At 45.8% G+C, this 22,271-nt stretch overlaps 1 protein-coding gene across 1 annotated transcript in view; it reads left to right on the top strand.

The window, feature by feature from the left end:
• Positions 1-22,271, top strand: part of MDN1 (midasin AAA ATPase 1) — a 389,265-nt gene that overhangs the window by 350,182 nt on the left and 16,812 nt on the right. The window contains exons 89-96 of the mRNA XM_088472042.1: positions 1,047-1,339; positions 7,282-7,437; positions 7,681-7,782; positions 11,560-11,761; positions 15,024-15,197; positions 15,382-15,542; positions 16,548-16,634; positions 17,037-17,152. Of these exons, the coding sequence (XP_088328168.1) occupies positions 1,047-1,339; positions 7,282-7,437; positions 7,681-7,782; positions 11,560-11,761; positions 15,024-15,197; positions 15,382-15,542; positions 16,548-16,634; positions 17,037-17,152 (1,291 nt within the window). The remainder of the gene's footprint in view (positions 1-1,046; positions 1,340-7,281; positions 7,438-7,680; positions 7,783-11,559; positions 11,762-15,023; positions 15,198-15,381; positions 15,543-16,547; positions 16,635-17,036; positions 17,153-22,271) is intronic.

Below are 22,271 nucleotides of genomic sequence, written 5' to 3'. Positions count from 1 at the left end.
CCTTTCAGTAAAAACGATGGCACATAGAAGTTAAAACATGACTGCAAAGCCATCCAAACAGAAGCACTGCACAGATCAATATGAAAACAAAAATGTGTGGGGTCCCTCCCTAAATCCATAACCAGCCCTTGACCTTTCAGCCTCGTCATGTACTTGAAGTTCGGAGAAAAAATCGATGTGGGACACCCCCCCATTTTCCAATAACCAGCACTGGGTTGAACCAACTGGGGGATTTACACTGTAGCAGGGATACACACAGCGGGAGTGAGTCGCCAAGTCCCGTGCGCCGTGCGTCTTTGATAGCCTTACACAGATATAACAGTGTTGTATGAGTCTGTAAATGAAGCACAATGGAACTTGGCATGGGAAAAAGCTGCACCTGCTGCATCGCAGCACTTTATACTCAGTCGCACACAGATATACAAGTGTCGCACATCAATTTTATGCAGGCAAAAGATGCACAAGCAGAGTCGCACAGGACCTGGCTCACTGAGGGGCACTGTTTGGCATGACTGCAACAATAGGGGGGCAAAATGAGGACACATCTGTACTTGTTTCAGAATTTATCAAGTGACCGTACTTTACCCCTAACACTATCCGTGAGTCTTACACTTTTACTAAATGTAGTACATACTTTAGTACAGTGGTTCCCAAGCTGGGCGGTTAGTATTCCAGGACCAAATCAAATGTATGGTCAATGTGATTGGCAGCCACCAGCACTGGTTTTACCTATCATAAAATATGTGGACAAACATAAGCGCAAGCCTGTCCACCACCACAGAACTGGATAACCGGTAAGCACAATTTACTTTATTTAATGATCTTTGCTGAACTTCTCAATATGAAACTTTTGGCCTATGGGTAAACTGAAAACAAAAATGCTGATACTCAAAGGCGCTGTGATTCTGGAATGTTTCGGAAGCACTGCATTAATACAGACATTACTACACTAGTAGACAGTTGTTTCTCCTTGTATGCTGCTATAATACACAGTTACTTGTTGCAGGGGAGTCTAGTGTTGGCTGATTGTCACCTTTCTGTTACAGATGAAAATCCTTTTGATATAGAGGAAAAGCAATCTGATGTAAAGGAAGAAAGTAAAGAACAGGAAGGGAGAGATGAGGGAAAACCTGAAGAGGAATGCAATGAATCTACGGAAGCAGAGCAAGCTGATGGCCAGGACAAGGTGGGAGAGAAGGAAGAAGAGTGCCCACAGGCAGAAGAGGAAGAGACTGCACGTGATGAACCCGGAGAGAAAACACCACAGGAAGAGGAGAAAGAGGAGCCTGCTAAAAATGAAGAGAATGGGCTGCCAACTGACCAAGGCCTCATGCCTCAGGTAATGCTTATTAGACAATTATGATGGTATAAGAAGAACACATTACATTTAAAATTATTTTCAGTGCATAGCAGGGTTTTACAATTTCACTGCCAGTGATATATAGTTTACGTCATGACATATCCCACACTTAGGTGACCATTAACATAGATTCTATATGACCTGGCACTAGTGGCGACTGCATTCTCACATGTTAACTGTGATAAAGACTGCTGGATTTCTTGGGCTTTATTTATGAAGTGGCAGCTTTGAGGCTTTACACTTAAGGGTAAATTTAGTAAAGTGTGAGTTTTTAGAAGTGAGTTTTAAAAGAGAAGTTGCCCATAGCAACCTATCAGATTCTACTTAACATTTAACTAGCACCTTCTAGAAGATAATATCTAGAATCTAATTGCTTGCTATGGGCATCATCACTTCTAAAACTCACTTCTAAAAACTCACTTTAGTAAATTTACCCCTTAATGTTAGTCATGCTTTACATTTTCACTTCAAAGCAACCGCTTCGTAAATATAGCCCCATGTCATTAATTGAACTCCATGTGACTGTTATAATACACCTTGCTATCCCTATACATCATAATAGCATCCCTGTGACAGCACAAGTCTGCAGGAGTGAAGAGCATCTGAGTGTGATAAATCCCAGATTATCTCTTCTACAATGTCCCTAGTAGTAAATAGTATGTACACATGCTCTACCATATACCTGAATGTTGGTGACATGAAGGACCGTTAACTGGAATATTAACTTATTAGTGAACAACTGATCCACATACTATAAAATATTTGATAATTTTATTCTATATATTAAACCTGTATATTATCTAATAGTCCTGTTGAATCTCCCTCTTCATTTTGTTAGCTTATACAGGGTAAAGATAAAGCCATTATTAGCTGTTTAGTCTGTAAAGTAGTATTTGTGTTCTGTTACTGTGCTCCTACTATTGAAGTTGTAATGAAATGAAAAAAATCCAAAATGAGTGAAGTTATTGCTGAGTTTTAGCTAAATTTTTGTCTTTTAAAAAAAACGCTACATTTTACAAAGGTTGTATTGACAGATAAGCTTATGTGGCAAAACTTGTATGACGTGTGAGTTTCCTCTTACCACCAGTTGCCTGCTGTTATCACTCTAAGAGAGGTATTCAATATGAAACGTTAACTTCACTGTCGAAGTTAACGTTTCATATCGGAGTTTTTTTCTGTGTTAAGGTATGGTGCGCGCTCCCGCTTATCCCTGTATTCAATATAAAATTAACGAAAACGGGAAACTCCGAAGTTGGATTTGCGTAAAGTTACGAATTTTTCCTTAAAATAATTGTAAGACCCCCCTAAAGTTGTAAAAACATGGGGGAACACTATGGGTACCCCCGTTTTAGCCTTTAATTGAAAGTCGGGGATTTAAATAGCCGCAGCAGGTGTTTTTTCCCGACATTGAATAAGTGATGCAGAAGAGCACTTTATTATTTTTTTGTTTTTTTAAGTGGTCCCATCAAATTTGGGGTATATGAAAATGGGTACTAGCATATTTTTAAGTCCCTAAAGTAAGTTTTTAAATATTCTGCATTTGTGCACCTGCCGCTATAATTCTATTCTAGAAAACATCTGCCGCATACTTGCAGAATAGCCCTGAACCTATTTCCCTATTGTTAAACAATTTTTTCCCAATTTTTTTTTTTTCACCCCAATTTTTAAATTAATTTTTTGGGGTGTCCCTATTTTTTTTTTTTTTTTAACGTTTTTTGACACAGTTCTTTTTTAAATGTCATTCCCAGGGGTGCAGCCAATTTTTTTTAAGCCTGCACCCCTAACCCCCAATTCTGCACTTTTTTTCGACACCTATTCAATGGTGAAAAGTTATCCCCGTTTTTTATCAAAGACTTTTCAAAACTGCGATAAGTCTTTGAAATTGAGTACGGTGTAAAAGTAAAACATGCGATAATGACGTCATACCTCCGATATTAGCGCAAAAACGATGTTATCGCACCCATATTGAATACCCCTGTAAAGCTGGGTACACACGTAAAGATTTTCTGCTGAACCATCCAACTAGTTGATTGGTTGGAATGAAAATCTGGTAACGTATGGGAGTAACTGATGATCAACAATTTGCTCCTAAATGCCAGAAAATAGATGAAAATGGTCATCAGACAAGTTTGAACAAATTGTTTAGATCAAACATTTAACAAACAGTTTTTGTCCATTTTCCCGCGTTTGGGAGCAACTTGCTGATTGTCATTTGCTTTCATACCTTACCAGATTTTCATTCAAACCAATCAACTAGTTGGATGGCTGGACAGAAAATCTTTACGTGTGTATGCTGCTTTACTAGTTCTCTTTAGCCAAATCAAGCCCTTCCCAACTTTAATTGTCAACTTTGCTACTATTTCAGGGAGTCTCCCTGACAATCAGTGAGAGTTGACAAGTATGGTGCAAACTCCCTGAAGAGTTTATCAATCTCCCTGGTTGCACCTTACCCCCATTATGAAGCTGGTATATATAAAACACTGAGATATATACATTCAAATGAAATCATTAGTACAATTTCCCTGCATTGGTAATAATGCACAATGATCCCTATGGCTAAATGCATTTTCTGAAAAGTATCAGTGTATTTTCATCAACAAATAGATCTTACTCGTTTACAATTGGCTGAAAGTCAATTATATGACACGCCTCTCAGATGTAGCAGTACACGTCCACTTTACCGCCGCACTCATAGGTGTTGCTTTCACAGTTTCCCTGAAATGTTATTTCAAATGTAGGCAAGTATGGTTTGCACCAACTTTGGGCACTATGTTGTAGGAGAATAGTCCTTTCCCTTGCTCCTTTTGACTCTTCAGCACTACTGCATATAATGGTGGCTGATTCCCCTAGCTGTCCTATGGTCAACCCAGGTACCCTGCTCTGATCTCCCCTGGAAATGCATACACATTTATTTATTTGTACCTATACTGAGTTCCCAGGTATCCGGAGCACAGTAAGGTCTACTATTACACCATTCTCTGAATATTTGGTTGACTGCAACGGCCATGGATCCCTTTATGGATCTGTGGCTTAAGTCTCTCTTTCTAGTGTCCAACTGAGACAGCATGTTTCACCCCAACTTGTAGCTAAAATCCCTCAACAAATTCCTTTCAGAGATCCAGATCTTGGAAGGGAAGGGGATTTCTTTGAGTCTCTTGATGTCATGGATGCGTACTTAACCATTCCCGTATAGAAACATCTAAGTATGCATATCAGATGGTGCACTTCTGAATGTTATAATTTTGGCCTGTTAGCTCTGTCTTTACCTAGGTCATGACCACCAGGTCGTTGTTTCTACTTTGAAGTGGGTGCCAATTTGTCTCCTATCTGGCCAAAATCCCGATGAAGGCTAAAGCCGGGTACACACTAGACGATTGTCTGGTCCACATCGGCCAGTGTGTACCGGCTATGGCTATGTCGCTGACTATGCACGCTCCCGCCCATAGTCAGCGACATTGTCCGTCGAACCTGCATGCAGGTCCGATGGGCGATCTCATCAGCAGGGGCCATGTTTCGAATGCAGTATTGCCCTCGCTGTCGCTCCCGGCATCAGCAAGTGCGTACACACTTGCTGTCGCTCCCGGCATCAGCAAGTGTTTAGGCACTTGCTGATGCCGACACCTGCTGCGGATGACATCGGATTGGGTACACATCAAGTGTGTACCCAGCATTAGTTCCAGGTAGTAGGCAAGCACTTGAGTAAACCATCCAGACCCTTAATAGCTATTAATTCTGGTCACATTAACCACCCTGTTATTCCTGGGTCCCCTCTTAGTTACATTGCAACAGATAATTTTCTTTTCTTCGATACAATATACTCATTCTCTCCAATGGCTATTTTTCCGCTCCTGGCCAACCCTTGCATGGGGTTGGATATGAAATCCAGACGGCGGCTGTAAGTATACTAACCCTCTCACCCCTAACCCTCCCTTAGTGGTGCCTAACCTCCCTCGGGGGTGCCTAATCCCTAAGGAGATAGTGCCGGCAGGATTCCGGCGGCGGTATATCGACGAACGGCATCCCATCCGCAGGCAATATAACTTCATCCCCTAGCATGATCTTCACGGATGATAGTAGAAGATACCATGGTCTTAATTTTGTAGATGCTTATATAGATGCAAGTACCCAATTCAGAACATGCTCTTAGAGCAGGTTTTTTTTAGCACTTTTAAACACATTTTTTAATTCATTTGTCACTGCATAGTGGCATCCGTGAATTGATGGATGAGCCCGTGTTGCACAGTGGTGAGGTTATAGTTCCTATATGGTAGGTGGTCCCTATAGATGTCAGCCTTCAGGTCAAAGGAATATGATCTTGTTAAGAATCCTTGTGCTCTCTCCACTGAGCAATGTCTTGTAACTCTGTGCCGCTTATCAACTGTTGGGTTCCTGGATGCCCCTCCTGAAGTGCTGGGTGACAGGGTACATATAGATAGTGCCACTGCAGTGGTTTATCTGAATCATCCAAGGGGTCACTCACATAACCCAGATCATTATAGGAAGTGCTCACGTCCTTCAAGCAGCCAAGCTACTTGTGCCAGACAGCTTTTGGAGTTTACATCCTGCTGCTAGACAAACTAGGAGGAAGATCAACAGCTGCTAGACCCACATGTGGTGGGTTTCTTTATCCCCAAGGTTATTTATGGTCTTATAGATGTCTCTGGGTCAGCAAAGATAAATATTTCTGCTTCTGTTGCAGCTTAAACCCTAACTCCCTCTTTCTGGCACCACATCTCACCAACACACGATTGGTTTTGTGACCATTCCAGTTTGCCTACTTCTTTACGTCTCTCGTGATCCCCCACATTTTCAGAAGGTTAGCTTGGTAGGGCTTTATTATTATTATCCTATATATATATATATATATATATATATATATATCTATGTGGCGCCACAAGTGTTCCGCAGCGCCTTACAAAGTGCATAAACAATTTGACAAGTGACTTACAGTACAATATAGGACAAGGACATGGATAATATACATTGCTACATTAGTGACCATAACACCTAGATATGCAACAGAGCATAAGCAACCAAGTGTTAGGTGCCCTGGTGGGGGGTAAAAAGTAGATGAAAGTATAAGTAAGGAGAAGCACAAGAGGGTAGAGGGCCCTGCTCGTAAGAGCTTACATTCTAAAGGGGAGGGGCAGACAAACAGGTGTGACACAGATGGGGTATACTGGGAGGAAGGAGCATTTTGCAGCAAGTTAGGATGGGAGCTGGAAAGCTTTGATGAAGTAGTGGCTCTTGAGATTATTAATTTATTTACCCCAGGTTGGCCCTGATCTTTATGTGCCAATCTGGTTAACCTCTCTGTTTGTTCAGCCATGTGTCTTCCTATTCGCCAGCTCTCATTTCTAAGCAAACAGTTTATTTTAATGTGCACCCCCTTCAGCTGTGTTCACTGGGCATGGGAAGGACAAATAACATTTATATTTTGTATTAGGAAATTAAAAGTCAGTTTTGCCTTGGCTTTATTTTCCTAATTCACTTTTATTTTAATTTAGACGGGAATTTAATTAGCTACAGTAATGTACAGCATGCTAATTGGTTCTCTGGGGCTATTTGGTCAGCCCCGAAAGCAGCCCGCAGGCTGCACTTAAGAGGGATTTTTTTTCGAGTGCAAAGATATCCCTGATAAGTAGCATATTAATGACGAGACCCTGTTAACGCAAAAGGTCAGTGAACTTCTCACAGATTCTGTGTTAAAACGTTGATTAAACGGGCGTTAAAAAGGGGCTGGAGTTGAATAGCCCCAGGCGTTAAAGCCCGTGGTTAATTGAATTGTGGCCGTTAATGTTTCAACACAAATGTGTCACAGCTTGTAATGGTCGGGAGCCCTGCTATGTAACATGTTGTGTGTAGGACATCCTAAGCTGTAATATACGGGTGTGTTAATGACTAATGATGATTACTGTCAGATTGATGAGGAGAAGCTCAGTCTGGATGAGGATGTCTCAGAGTCAGCTCAGAGAATGGAACATGAGACATGTGGGCAGACTGCAGATGACAACTTGCAGAGTGACAGCGCCACTGAATTGGCCGGAGCAGCTTCAGAAAAGGATGAAGCCAAAGAGGTGAAACAAAAACCCTTATCGCCTCCCTGTACTGTCTCCATGGTACCTTTTTATAGTACAATAAACTGTGTAAATTGATTTGCATCTCCCATACTTTCAATATCTGTCAAGAAAAGTTTACCTTTAGCTCCTTATTTATATCTTTCAGCGATCTTTGCTGTTACTGCAGCGTATTGATAAACATTTCATGTATTAGTATGAATCCCAAATGAAATTATAAACTGTTATCATTCCAACATCTAGGATCATGGTACAGGATCTGCAGATGCAAACCAGATTGAAGGCCATGAATCCAAGCTAATGGCACGTTTGGCCATGGAGAAACATAGTGTTCGCAGTACGCAGGTAACTTGTTTGTTTAACACTTGGATGACCGTTGGAAAGATGTCAAATAATTTTTAATGCTGCATGTGTGTCCTGCGTGTGATTTGTAATCCTTGCATGTTGTTTGTATGGCAAAAGGTGTAATATTATAATGACTAGTTTATTTCTCTCAGTGGCCTCTGTTACTATATTTGTACTTATTGCCTGCTCTCCCTGAATGTGTAAGAGTACATCAGCCTCCTGGATCCACAGTTAAGTGCACAATCATGGGCCTTGATGAATCGATTTTCTGTGAATCACACCACTGTGGCCCCCTACTGCTTTGCCATGGCACAAAATGCGGCATTGCACAGCCACAATTTGTAGCACTATGTCCCCTGAAGCTCCCACTTCAGTCTTCCACAAGGGGAGCATTAAAAGTCAGCAAGTGTCGTTTCAATCCTTCTCCCTCCAATAGCATAATGTCCTTTTTTAAATGTATTAGCTTTTATGTATGAAAATATCTTTAAATGAGCTTTAGTTATGCTGTGTCCGGGAATTCTGGAAACTATGTATGTTAAAGCAAGAATGCTTTTGTGGACTTTATTGGTGGGATGGAGGTTAAATGTGCAATTAGAACTTCTGTATGGCGCCTTAGTTTAGATACAAACTCAATTAGAGTGCATCTAACAACTACATTTTAGATCCGTGTCTCCATTATCATTGCGGTGTGACAGTGCACACTTTAGATATGTGGACTTTCTTCTTCACGGTCCATAGGGATCCACAGGGATACCATGGAGAAATTATGGTTGGAGAGATCCAGGCACCAAACAGTTAAAGCTTCAGCTCCCAGGATGCCTCGGGCCCTCCTCCATAAAGTTGTTGGGTTGGCAGTACTAAGCGTCTGAATTAAGATGCTTGTACTGCGACTCCATATACCTCTGCCGGGCCGCAACACCAGTAACTGGGTGATTCCGGAGGATTGCATCTGAGCTTGCTAGCAGCAATGCTGCGACCTGGACTGCAACCAGACGCATGGAGATGTTAGGTAAGGCGATTCCTCGCTTTCAGGGAATCTCGCGCGGCAGTCCTTGCTTCTGGTGTCAGAGACGCACCAGAAGCAGCTGCAGTCAGGGCCCGGGATTGTCCGCATCCTCACTACACCACCGAGGCCTTATTGGCTGATGCCACGAGGCCAGCGTACCCGGCTGGTTAACGCAGCTTAGGGGAGGTGGGAGCTCCCCTGGCAGCTCCTCCCCTGACCCAAATGCAGTCCCTATGAAGGGTTTTGCACGTCTGGGTTGCTCCGCCTACCCTCCACGTGTATATGAGACGCTTAACGGGCCACGCTCAGTGCTCTCTGTAGCTATTGTTCTCAGGAGAGTTTGGGTCAGTCTCCCTCTATACCTCTCCCTTGGTTAAGGTATATAGTGCTCTATGTCCTACCATTCCTTTGTGTTTGTGTAGTTGATGTAGAGCCGATTGTAATTATATTACATATGCACTGTATGATCCATTCCTATTTCCACAAATTATATACATGTAACCATGATACAACTAGTTGAAAAGTATATTCTTACACATTTTGTCTGCTTTTTACCATAAATGAATGTTATTTACACTGATCGGCTGCAACAACCAAACTTTCTGACCATATCTGCACTTCTAGTCAGCTTTAGCGGGAGAATAGAAAATTGAATACACAAATGAGTGGTTTTATCTTTCTTATATTAATAAAAATATTCATAAGATATGTATATTTATAGCAATCCTGTATGTGAAGAGAAAATGGATTGGGGGAGGGTGCTTTTAACGTACAACAGTAACATTTGTGCTGTATACAGTTGCTTTGGGTGTGGTATAAACTATCGCGTCAATAGGTCGACACCAGATGGTCGACATTGACAAAATGTCGACACAAAAAAAATGGTCGCCAAGTCTTGTTTGTTTTTATGTTATTTATTTTAACCCTAACCTTAATTCTAACCCTCCTCCTCGTGCCTGTTCCTAACCCCTACCCCTAGAGCTTACACCTAACCTTAATCCACCTCCTAGTGCCTAACCCTAACTGTCCCCTCGGGCAGCCTAACCCCTCGCCGAGTGTCTAACCCCTTAAGCTGGGTACACACCTGACAGATGTATCTGCAGATCACTCGATTCATATACACTGAACAACCATCATTTTTTCTCTGACCCGCGGCCTCTGCTGCAAGTGTACGGGCAGTTGGCAAACCGCCCATACACACTGCACGATGGGCAGATATAACACACTGGCCGACAGGCACACCATATATTGGCCTATCAATTGATCAATATCCCAGCATTACCCTAACCTTAAAAAAAAAAAAAATGACAACCATTTGTGTGGTGGCCTTTTAAACCTGTTGACCTTTTGTACATATCAACCATCTGGTATGTGTATCTTTTGACTGTTGACCTATCATCTGGATCCCATTGTTTTGTATAGGTAATTGCTTTGTAACTCATTCTGTTTTGTTTTTGTAGCGAATGCACAGTACAGTATATTCTGTATTGTAGATTAATATTAAGAATATTCCATATTGGGCATCATGGATGCAAACTTTTAACCTTTTAAAAACATGTTTGATACACTTTTTATCAGATGTATGTTATTCTAGATGTTACACTGTGTGTGTGTATGTAAAAACGGTATTTGCCACTTAGTAAGGTTGGATAAGGAATATTGAAATCTATACTTTAAAATTATGAGAAAAGAAGGATCCACCTCTGCGTGAAAGCAGTCAGTGTCCAGCCTTGTTTTATGGTAACAGAACTGATATCTAACTTGTACAATTACAAGAGGGCTGTTGTCCTACGTAAAGAGCTTTTAGATCATGTCATGTTTTTAATGTACTTTTCACTAGGGTCATAACTTAGGCAAAACATGAGGATCTTGTGGGAGGTAGTGGCCTGTTCAATAATGTGACCAAATCATTGACTTCATGATTACATGTGAGTGGCAGTGTCAACTTTTGAAGGGGTAATAAGTTCAGCAGCAAGACATAGACTGTGGTAGGAACAGAGAACCTCATTCAGAGGCTGTCGCACGGAGCGATTGGTCGTAGCGAGCAATGTTTTTTTCAACTGCGCATGCGTGTACATGGCAGTGCGCGCGCGTAAGCCTGTCTTTCTGACCGCAATCCTCTTGCTTGTTAGTCACTACGAGGTCGTAGCTGAGATTGACATTTTGTGCCGTTTGTGGGTGGTTACAGGGGAAGATGCTTGTGAACGGGGGTGTGGTGGTGCGGACGCAGGCGTGGTTGACCTTAAAAAGGGCGTTTTTAAGGGCGTGCATATATTACTGAACGAGTCATCACACACGTCACCTCGTTGCAATAACGATGCTACTGCTCGTAGTGCTAAAGGTAGCCCAGGGTCTACCTTTAGCATTGCGAGTGCAGGCGATGGTTTCTGCCTCAACCGATGTTTTTAGGCAATTAACACTGTAACAGGTGTTAATCGTGCTGACGTAGGTTGCCGCCTGCGACCGACTCTGAATTAGGCCGTAGGGATAGGAGGTGTGCTTTCATTGTTGTGGGTGTTTCCGCGCTTACAATGTGCGTTGCGACTAAGCGCTCGTTTTGCATATTCTAGATCACTTTGGGTGCTACCGATCACTCCCGAGCGACCGCCTCTGAATGAGGTCCAGAGTCTCTGTACGGCAAAGTGTAGTAGAATGAGACTCCTGGCACACAGAGGCAGGGAGGTTGTGGTGTGAAAGGTACAGTTATATGAAATAAGTTTCATACAGATAGATTCACCTAGCACTTATATTTTTTTTATTTTTTTTACTAGAGCATTAAGCGTAAGCCAGGTCATGCAGATGGTGATCGTTCCTTGGGGGATCACAGTGAGCAGGTCCATAAGAGGCTGAGAACCATGGACTCCAGCAGTGAGATGGAAGATGGTGACAAGCAGACACCACACCAGAAACCGGATGCTGATGTCTACGAGCACATTAAGCCGGGAGCTGCATCATATGATGCTCAAACTTACGGTATATAACAGCTTTATGTGTGGTGTTCTAGGTGCAGCACTGCTAATTCATAGAGGAAGCATTTACAGCGTGCCACATACAGGTGTGCCCCCAATTTACACAGACCTACAGTAGTTAGCAAGGCTCGCCGGACCCCAGACTGCAGCCAGGACTCAAGGGAACAGGTAAGGCGGGGACCCGGATCTAATGCTCAGTCGGGAGACAGCCCGGAGGCACTGATGTGGACACAGATTCATCCTTAACTCCACTAGACCACAAGGGCAATGCATGGCGCTGGGCACAATTTAAAGCCAGGGCACCCTGTGGTTAATGTTAATGCATTCAGGTTTCTGGGAACGCAAGGTCCAGTTTTCCTGTATACCTCTCCCAAGGACCAGGTTATACAGCGCTATATCCTACCAGCCACTGCGGTCTGTGTAGTTGATTTTAGTGCCCACTGCAGTTATATTGCATGTTCTGCATTGTATGTGAATTGTGCTAGCGCTGCTGTCTGTTTCCTTTTTTTCCCATAACGGTCATCTTATATCTTTCCCTTTATTCCGAGGTATAGGGGATTCATTGTACCTCACATCTCCCTATATTTCTGAGGGCTATCTCATACTATACATTGAGGTTGCGCACTACACCGTGCCATATTGCACATATATCTGAGTTGCTCACTGCACTGTGCCAGATTGTGTTATATTTTTTTCGTACAGTTATGTCTGGCAGAGGTAAGAATAACAAGCAGCCTGCTGCTCCTACTCTGGTGTCTTGTAAGTCCTGCTCAGCGGGTTTAGCTTCAGAGGACCTCATTCAGGATGGTCTTTGTGCATCTTGTTATAAGACCCAGGGCCCATCAGCCACAGTGTCCTTTCCTCAGGACCCACTCTGAGCTACCTTTTCACAGGTACTGGCAAAAATTGCAGACCACCTAGCGGAACCTGTGGTAGCTCCCCCTATGGGATGGCCACAACAGGTACTCTCTGCAAATCCTTTGCCTCCCCCATGGGTAGACACGTTGTTTACCTCAGTGCTGAGTCTGGTCAATACATCTACAGCTTTTCAACAAATGCTACAAAAGGAGAGACCCATACCTAGTAAATTTACTAAGCGTGCTGTGTTATCTTCCCAGTCCATCCAGTTATCTGATTTAACATCTGGGGAGGCCGAAGACACAGATCTCTCTCACTCTGACATCCCATCGGGAGAAGAGGAGCCCACGTCTAAGTTGAATATACCTGCACTTGTCAGAGCTGTAAAATCTATCCTTCAAATAGAAGAGACAGATTTCAGCTGCCTAAACGTTTAACTTCCTTTTACCATCTTCCAGCTACCGATCGCACTAAATGGGAAGTTCCCCCAGCAGTAGATTCCCACGTGACATGTCTAGTTAAGAATGCTACCTTATCTATCCATACTGCAACCTCCTTAAAGGAGACCACGGATGGAAGGCTCAAAGCTTGTCTCAAATCTATATACTCTCTTTCAGGATCGATTACTTGTCCTGCTAGGGCTATGGCCTGGGTGGCAAAAGCCATTGAGAGTTGGGCAGAGGCCCTAAAACAGTAGTGTCAAACTCAGGCCCTCCAGCTGCATTGGGACTACACATCCCAGCATGCAGTGCCACAGTTTTTTTTATTAGGGCATGCTAAAACTGTGGCAGGGCATGCTGGGATATGTAGTCCCATAAAAGCTGAAGGGCCCGAGTTTGACACCACTGCCCTAGAAGATACATTTTCTTCTGATACTTAGAGGAAACAGCTGTCCTATATCTCACATTAGAGATGCAACCTCCTATTTGGGTGAAGCAGCTCTGGATACTCCTCTCCTAGCTTCTAAAGCATTTGCCCTTAGTAGCACGCCGTATTGTTTGGCTTCGCTCATGGAAGGCAGATTCGGACTCTAAAAAGGCATTGGAGTCTCTGCCTTATTCTGGGGGATCCTGTTTGGACAAAATTGTGACTACCTTGGCAGCTTCCAAGACGTCATTCTTGCCCTCTGCAAATAATGCAAAGCCTCGGATATCATCCTTTCGTCCTCAAGGAAAAACTAAAGGTCAATCCTTTCCAAGGCATCGGACATCCACGAAGGCCTCCAAACCTAGGACCAAACAGACTTGAGCTACTAGACGTCCACCTACCAAACCTGAGGACAAGCCTTCAGCCTGACGGGGCGGGCCTCTCCAGGGTGGGAGGCCGACTCTTCAATTCGCCCAGTTCTGTCGCGTCAGACCACATCAGACACTTGAGTAAGAGAAGCGGTCTCTCACAGATATAGCCACTCATTCCTGAGGCCCCGCCCCAGCAGTTATTTTGCACAGGACCTCCATCAGATCCAAGCAGGGCCCTGCTCCTCCGAAAGGCCATTCCGTCTTTACTGCTCTCAGGAGTAATAATTCCGGTACCACCCTCACAGCGAGGGAAGGGCTATTATTCTACCCTTTTCTTAGTTCAGAAACCCATTGGGTCTCATCGGCCTATCCTCAACCTCAAGTGTCTGAACAAGTTTATCAGGGTGCACAGGTTTCGTATGGAAACCCTCTGCTCTATTGTCTTGGCTATTGAGCCTGGATACTTTATGGTGTGTCTGGACATTCAGGACGCTTACCTACTTGTACCTATAGCGCCTTCTCATCAACAATATCTCCGGTTTACTATACTACAGCAACATTACCAATTTCAAACTCTGCTCTTTGACCTTTCTACGGCTCCTTGGGTCTTTACCAAGACATGGCAGTTATGGCGGCCTACCTTCGTCGTCTGGATCAGACTGCTCTCATACTTAGACGATCTCTTGCTGTTGGCCAGCTCCCCAGAAATTCTCCACCGCTATCTACAGGTAACCATTGTCTTTCTACAAATGCAATTCATGAAAAAGTACACAATCTAGGGTCAAAATGCAGGAGTTGTCCGATACGAGTAACTCACGCCATGCACTGTTATGCTTTATCTGCGACTTTATACCATGTTGATTATTGTGGCATATGAGATTTAAAAAAAAAAAAAAAATTTCTATGTTGAGGTGTTTTAAAGTTCTCTTTCTTACAAGTTCTTTGCATTACACACTTTTAGTAAGATGATCAGTAAACAGCTAATGCAATAAACTACTTTGCGGCTTCTAGTTAGTTACCTGTGAGCAGCTGTGCCCTAGATTGCATGTATGAGCTCTGTATTAATTTACATCAGCTGAATGACATGTAATGTGAAAGTTAGATCCTGCTAATGTTATTTATAATCCTTGGCTTCATACACTTCTATTTGGTCTTGACTCTGTTCTACAGATACAGCCAGCAAGGAGCAGGAGAAAGCCATACAGCCTCATGAAGAGGTGGAAGATGACAACACTGCACATGAAGATGTGGAGATGGAGCTACAGAAGGAAGAGGCTTTTGAAGCCATTGATGTTGACCAGCTAAAACCAGAGGAAATAAGATCCTACGAGTCCACAACACAAGGTAAAATCCCACAGCATAAAAAATAAAAAAGTATAACTAATTTAAAGCACACAGATAACCGTCACAGTACAGTAGGTACATTTATTTGGAATACTTTTACCTTTGTTTGAAAATGATTCCCATGACTAATACTATACATCTAATGAGTTTGCTGTCGCCTGTGTTTATTGTGCTCTTAACACAGGACCCATGGAATCAGACCCAGACCTTCAAGGTTTAGCCATAGAAGATGATACACCGAATAGAGTATTAGATCCCACCAATGCAGAAACGGAGAAACGGGACAGAAGCACCGAGTCCACCATACACACTGCATGGGAGTTTTTAAAGGAGAGGACATCACAGGTAACTTTAAAAATCCTACTTTTATATATAACCTACAGTTTTGCCTGTGAAATCTGATGCTTATCACTGTGCAGTGGTATAGGTAAAGGGCTCTGTGCCAGGTAGAAATTGTGTGCTGCCCTGGAGTACACCTACATCAATCCCAGTCTCACATTGGACTTGGTTTTCAGTTGCACAAGCTCAGTCTGCAGCATCTATTGGAGGTTGTCTGTCTGCGGCTTTATGCAGTTGCCACTACCAACTCCGTGCAGCTGACTGTGCAAGGACTGAGATGCCCTCTTTGCTTGCTGTAATACCGATTGGTATATCCTTATACACCTGTCGGTGGCAGGTGTAGTTTCTCCATCTGACACTGGCCTCCAATTCCTGCAGTTGTGTGTCTGTGAAGGCATCCGCTTTCATTGACGCCCACTGAATGGACCATTTTTGCCTTCATTTCTAGTCACCGCCCTGGAATGCCCATCACCGTTTCTAAAACCGTGCCTCCCAATCACTACAGCGCCTTTTTGCGTATACTCTGTGTAATAATGTGCCGTAGAATGTTTTGGGCATTTTTGCGCATGCACAGTTGCAAAAAATCGCTCAATTATGAGAACATCAGCATTGTGTGCGGCTCAGAGCCAGGCACATTATGTCTGCCTTCCTGTGGGTGGTTGTGGGTAACTCTCATGAATGTCTGTTTCCTCCTTGGCACCACTGTAGCGGCTTTGTTGTCCAGTACATATAGCTAGCACACTTACTTGTTGGAGCACTGACCTAACCTCTCAGCAATCGCCCAGCTGGTGTGTGGTCTGCACCAATCTGGTAGCTCTTATACCGGTGATTTTAGAAATTACAGCCAGGAGTCATTCACACATGCTACAATTTTGTCACTATATGTTATCCTTTTCTTTTGGTAAGATTTAATATGTTTCATTATATGTACATTTATTAATAACGTGCATATTTTCTATTATACTAATGTAATGCACCATGCTCATTGTACATACTGTTTGTTACTGGCAGATTGCACAAAATCCTGAAGAGCTTAGGAGAGAGCTTGAAAAGCAGCTGGAGGCGTGGCAGGCACAACCAATCGGGAACACAGAAGAGGTGTGTATACTGAGCCTGGAATCTAGGCTTCTCCTGCACTATATCATATATTATCACATGTCACAAAACACTCTCCCTCAGTACATTTCATGTATATACTGAGGACAACTCCTTATCCTTAGCACTGAAGGGGGTAATATTGGTACCTTATCATGCGCTTGCCTTACACTAGTCACATTTTCTCCACCAGCAGCTATAAATATTGTTTGTGACATTATTTATCAGTTGCTTTCCACACTTGTAGGGTTACTTGGTCAGGTACAGCTTTAGTTTCCTGTCATTGTATGTTGTAAAATGTCAGCAATTTAGGAAAGGATAATGATAATGTGTTTGCTTTTTTGTTTTCTCTGAATGTACAGTATATGAAATACAATCAGTTTTCCATACTGTGTTTTGTTCCAGGAGAAGGCTGCAGCTGAAATGTGGCAGAGATATCTGCTTCTCACCGGTCCCCTTTCTCAACAACTGTGTGAGCAACTGAGGCTCATACTGGAACCTACACAAGCCGCCAAACTCAAGTAAGTTCAGCAATGTGTTGTGTAGTTCCATGTAATGGAAGTATTACTTGTTATTAGCTGACAACTATATGATGGTCAATCTGATCAACTTCAAGGGCTGTATGTGGTAGAGTGACCTCACACCTCACATTACACTTCATATAATTAAGTCAAGACAATATATTTAATCAGAGACACTACATGCCACTCAAAAGCCTACTCACCCAATAACACCCCGACTGCACACATCTCCTCAGCACCCCATTTACCCTAAACCTCCTCTCATGCCTCTCACTTGCCTTATAACACCCCACAGTTTTCCCTCATACAACAAATTACCAATGCTTATCAAACTCCGTACAAGGCACTGTTCACTTAATACACTCAGAGTGCCAGTGACCATCCATTAATAATCTTATGGCTGATAACACCTTGCCAAAAAAATCTTTACTTTATATTAAGGTAATCTTTTTTCTACTTCAGGGTCCATAGGGGGTCCACAGGGTTGACCTTGGGGTATAGCTGGATCTGGATCCATGGGCACCACGCAGTTAAAGCTTTAGCTGCTCCCAGGATGCACTTGGGTCAGTCCTCCTCTATACCCCGCCCCCGGCCACAGCACCTCAGTTTTAGTTGGTGCCCGGCCGGAGTCGGGTCACCTGCGCAGGGGGGCTGCAGGAGCAGCCCCCAAAAGCTTTCTATTTTTATTTAAAAAAAAAAAAAAAAAGAGCCTGTTAGATTTTTATTTTAAAACAGAGGCTCTAGTGTGGCAGCGACGGGCTGTCTATGCAGACGCCCACGCTGCCGCTCTCCTTCCCCGCTGGCGCCGCGACGCCAGTACTGCACTGGGGATCGCGGCGGGAGGCCAGAGTCCGTACTAGCCGGACTCTGGGTCCCTCCCTGGACTGCTGCCGGAGTCGCCGGGGACAAGGTAAGCCGCGAGTCGCCGATTAGCGGCGGCTCACGGGTATTGCCTGCACATGCAGTCCTTTGCCCCCGGTCCTAGGGGACAGACCGGGGGCCGCTAGCGGTGGCGGCGGGCTCCCCCTCTGAGGAGGAATAACCCGTGGGACCACTAGACCACCAGGGATATATGGCAAGCGGGATGCCGGCAAGCCCTGGGGTTAATATGCTAGCCAGGGGAGGAAGCCTTCCCTGTCAGCGGCTCCTCCCCTCAGCTCAGCGCGCCTTTCAGCACGGAGTCTGGCGTCGCTGAGCTGCAGTTACACGGCCACTCCTCCTCTGAGGTCTCTGGGGGCCATTTTCTACAAGTGGCAGCGCAGATCTTCAGGGAGCACGCGGACCGGTCCCCCTGTGTACCTCTCCCCTGATTAAGGACAGCGTACACAGCACTATAGCCCTCCCAGACACTGAATCTGGGCAGGTTGATTGTAGTGGAAAGGTGCAGTGAGTATATCTTCCTGCATGGTATGTGACTTTTGCTAGTGCTGCCTGTCTGTGCTTATTTTCCGCTTACTGTCAGCTTATACCTATCCCTTTACTTCTCCTACAAGCCCTACAGGTGTGTGGGAGAGGGGCGTTTCTGCAGACCTCACCTATATAAATCACGTATATGTGAGGTCCGTCACATACAGTTGTGTGCTACACAGTGCCGTATTGTGGGCTGTTGTTTAGCACACCGGTGAGTGCGTTTTCTTCTGCCCTGTTGCCAGATATATTTTTTGACTATATAATATATTCTGTCATGTCAGACGAGGAGGTTGAGCGCTCAGTGGCTCCGGTGTTGGCCTCCTGCGGGTGCTGTTCTGCAGGAGTAGATAGGGAGGATTTGTCACAGGATGGCCTGTGTAGTCGATGCCAGGTGGCTCCTGGCCCATCCAGACCTTCTCTGGCGCAGGAACCACTGTGGGCGATGTTTTCTCAAGTGCTGGTGTCTATTGCGGACCGTCTGTCGGTCCCGACTGCTCTCCCTACTAGGGCGTTGCCCCAGCCGACCATCCCCCATTCCCCGGGTGTCCCGCAGTTATTGCGGATTCCTCCTGGGTCTCAATCAGTAGGTCCCTATGCGGGGTTGCCTATGTATATACAGGCTTCCCCTGTGCCGCAGCAGCCTGTGGTACCTTTTCAGGCCCCTATGGCGACTCCTCCACCATGGGTGGATGTGCTCTCCAACTCCGTGCAAAATTTGGCGGCCGCTTCCTCGGCTTTTCAGTCAATGTTGCAGACTGACATGCCTTCTAGGATTTCAAAACGCCCACTCATGACACGGGCTGCTCGGGTATCGGACTCAGAGGGTTCCTCAGATGATGGGGAGGTCCCTGATGACACTGACTCGGACGCCTCGGTCCAGGAAATGGATACCAAGTCGTCCATTAATGTGCGAGCACTAGTTAGGGCGGTGCGAGCTATTCTTCTTATAGATTATGAGGCACCGGTTCCTAAGTCGAAGTTTCCTAGTTTCAAAAAAACTAAGGTGGCTTCTGCGGTGTTTCCCCTGTCGGATCAGTTGACGGATCATATGGCGGTAGCTTGGCAGGCGCCCAGTAAGAGATTCCTTCCTCAGAAGTGGTTGGCTTCTAATTACCCCTTCCCTGAGGCACATTGTAAAAAATGGGAAACTCCACCGGCGGTGGATTCCCATGTCACCCGTTTAACTCGGGGCGCCACCTTACCATTACCGTCGATATCCTCGCTGAAGGATCCCACGGACAGGAAAGTTGAGACTTGCTTAAAGTCTATTTACTCCCTCTCCGGGGCGGTGGCCCGACCGTCCATGGCCATCTCCTGGGTGGCCAAGGCCATTGAGGGGTGGGCCAATGCATTGGAAGATACCTTCCCGGACGACGCTCCGGATGTCCAGCGGGCGTTGTTGGGACAAATGAAGGACGCTGCTTCTTACATTGGAGAAGCTTCTTTAGATGCTAGTCTGCTGACCTCGCGGGTATCGGCTGCAGCGGTGTCTGCCCGCCGATCCTTATGGTTGCGGTCCTGGAGAGCGGACTCTGATTCAAAGAAAGGTCTGGAGGCCTTACCTTTCAATGGGGAATTACTATTTGGTCCGGACTTGGACAAAATAGTGGACACCCTGGCTAAATCCAAGTCGGCCTTCCTCCCTTCGGCGGCACTGCCTGCTAAGGTTCGGAGTTCGGCTTTTCGTTCCTTTCGGGTTCAGGGTAAGGCGAAAGGTCAGTCCTTCCCGAGACAGTCTGCGAGTAAGACTGCCTCTAAACCCAAGAAGCAAGCCTGGAGTGCTCGGCGCCCTTCTTCCAAGCAGGAAGATAAACCTGCGGCCTGATGGGACGGGCCTCCCTCTGGGGGACCTCAGAGTGGGAGGCCGACTTCTTCTATTTGCCCAGTGCTGGCACAATACCACCACGGATGCCTGGGTTCGAGAAGTGGTCTCCCAGGGGTACGCCCTGTCTTTTCGGCACAGACCACCCCACCAGTTTTTCTGCACAAGTCCTTCTCAGGACAAGACCAAGGCGTTACAGGTTCAGGAGGCTATAGAGTCCTTGCTGAAAGCAGGGGTCATTGTTCCCGCTCCTCTATCACAACGAGGGACGGGGTATTATTCGTCTCTGTTTCTGGTGCAGAAACCCAATGGTTCTCATCGCCCTATCCTCAACTTGAAGTCTCTGAACAAATTCCTCAGAGTTCCCAAGTTCAGGATGGAAACGTTACGTTCCATCATTCTGGCGATGGAACCGGGGGATTACATGGTGTCCCTGGACATCCAGGACGCCTACCTCCATGTTCCGATAGCATCTTCACACCAGCGGTATCTGAGGTTCGCTATCCTTCAACACCACTATCAGTTCCGGGCGCTACCCTTTGGTCTCTCCACGGCACCGAGGGTGTTCACGAAGATTATGGCGGTCATGGCCGCACATCTTCGGAGCCAGAATGTATGGCTGCTGCCGTATCTGGACGACCTCCTGTTGCTGGCGAGCTCCCCGGAGGTACTGCTTCAACATCTCCACCTGACGATCGCTTGCCTGCAAGCACACGGGTGGTTGATAAATTGGAAAAAGTCCTCCCTGATTCCATCACAGCGGATGGTTCATTTGGGAGCCCTGCTGGATTCGCGTCAGCAAAGGATCTTCCTGACTCCGGAGAAGGTCGCCTCCCTACAGCTGCGGATACGCAGTTGCCTGAGCCGTTGCCGCCTGTCGGTCCATTCGGCTATGAGAGTTCTGGGGTCCATGGTGTCGACATTCGACATGGTGGAATTTGCCCAGTTCCATTCCCGGCCCCTGCAGGGGCTGATTCTGTCAGAATGGAACGGGTTACCTCACCGGATCCGCTCTCAGGTGCTGGTGTTGTCTCCGGACGTTCGGCAATCTCTGGCTTGGTGGCTTCAGACAGCTCATCTGGTCGAGGGGCGCCCATTTTGGATCCCGGACTGGGTCCTGCTCACGACGGATGCCAGTCTCCGGGGTTGGGGGGCAGTGACCAGCTCTTGGTCGCTTCAGGGTCGTTGGTCAGCGGAAGAAGCACTTCTCCTCATCAACATCCTGGAACTGCGGGCAGTATACAGGGCCCTGCAGTCGTCCGGCCCCACTCTTCACGGAAGGGCGGTACAGGTGCAGTCCGACAACGCCACCACGGTGGCGTATATCAACCACCAAGGCGGAACTCGCAGTCAGGCAGCGATGTCGGAGGTGTCTCGTATCCTGACTTGGGCGGAGGGTCACATTCCAGCGATCTCGGCGGTCTTCATCCCCGGAGTCCTCAATTGGGAGGCGGACTTCCTCAGCCGTCACGACGTGCATCCCGGGGAATGGTCGCTTCACCCAGAGGTGTTTCAGCTACTCGTGGACAGGTGGGGACTGCCGGAGCTGGACTTGATGGCTTCCCGTCACAATCACAAGTTGCCCGTTTACAGGTCAAGGACAAGAGACGCAGGCGCAAGTCTGGTGGACGCGCTGTCGGTGAAATGGACGTTTCACCTGGCGTATTTGTTTCCTCCGATATCCCTGCTTCATCGGGTTCTGCGGAAATTCAAGCAGGACGGCGGCATGCTCGTGCTGGTAGCTCCGGCGTGGCCCAGACGTCCTTGGTACTCCGATCTCAGGAGCCTCTCCATCGACGCTCCGTACCTTCTTCCTCAGCGTCGGGACCTGTTGTCTCAGGGGCCCTGCCTTTACCCGGATCTGGGTCGGCTGTCTTTGACGGCGTG

This window comes from Taudactylus pleione, unplaced genomic scaffold (assembly GCF_031769625.1).
Source record: "Taudactylus pleione unplaced genomic scaffold, aTauple2 ptg000015l, whole genome shotgun sequence".
Lineage (NCBI taxonomy): Eukaryota > Metazoa > Chordata > Amphibia > Anura > Myobatrachidae > Taudactylus > Taudactylus pleione.
This window is presented reverse-complemented; position numbering and strand designations above follow the sequence as displayed.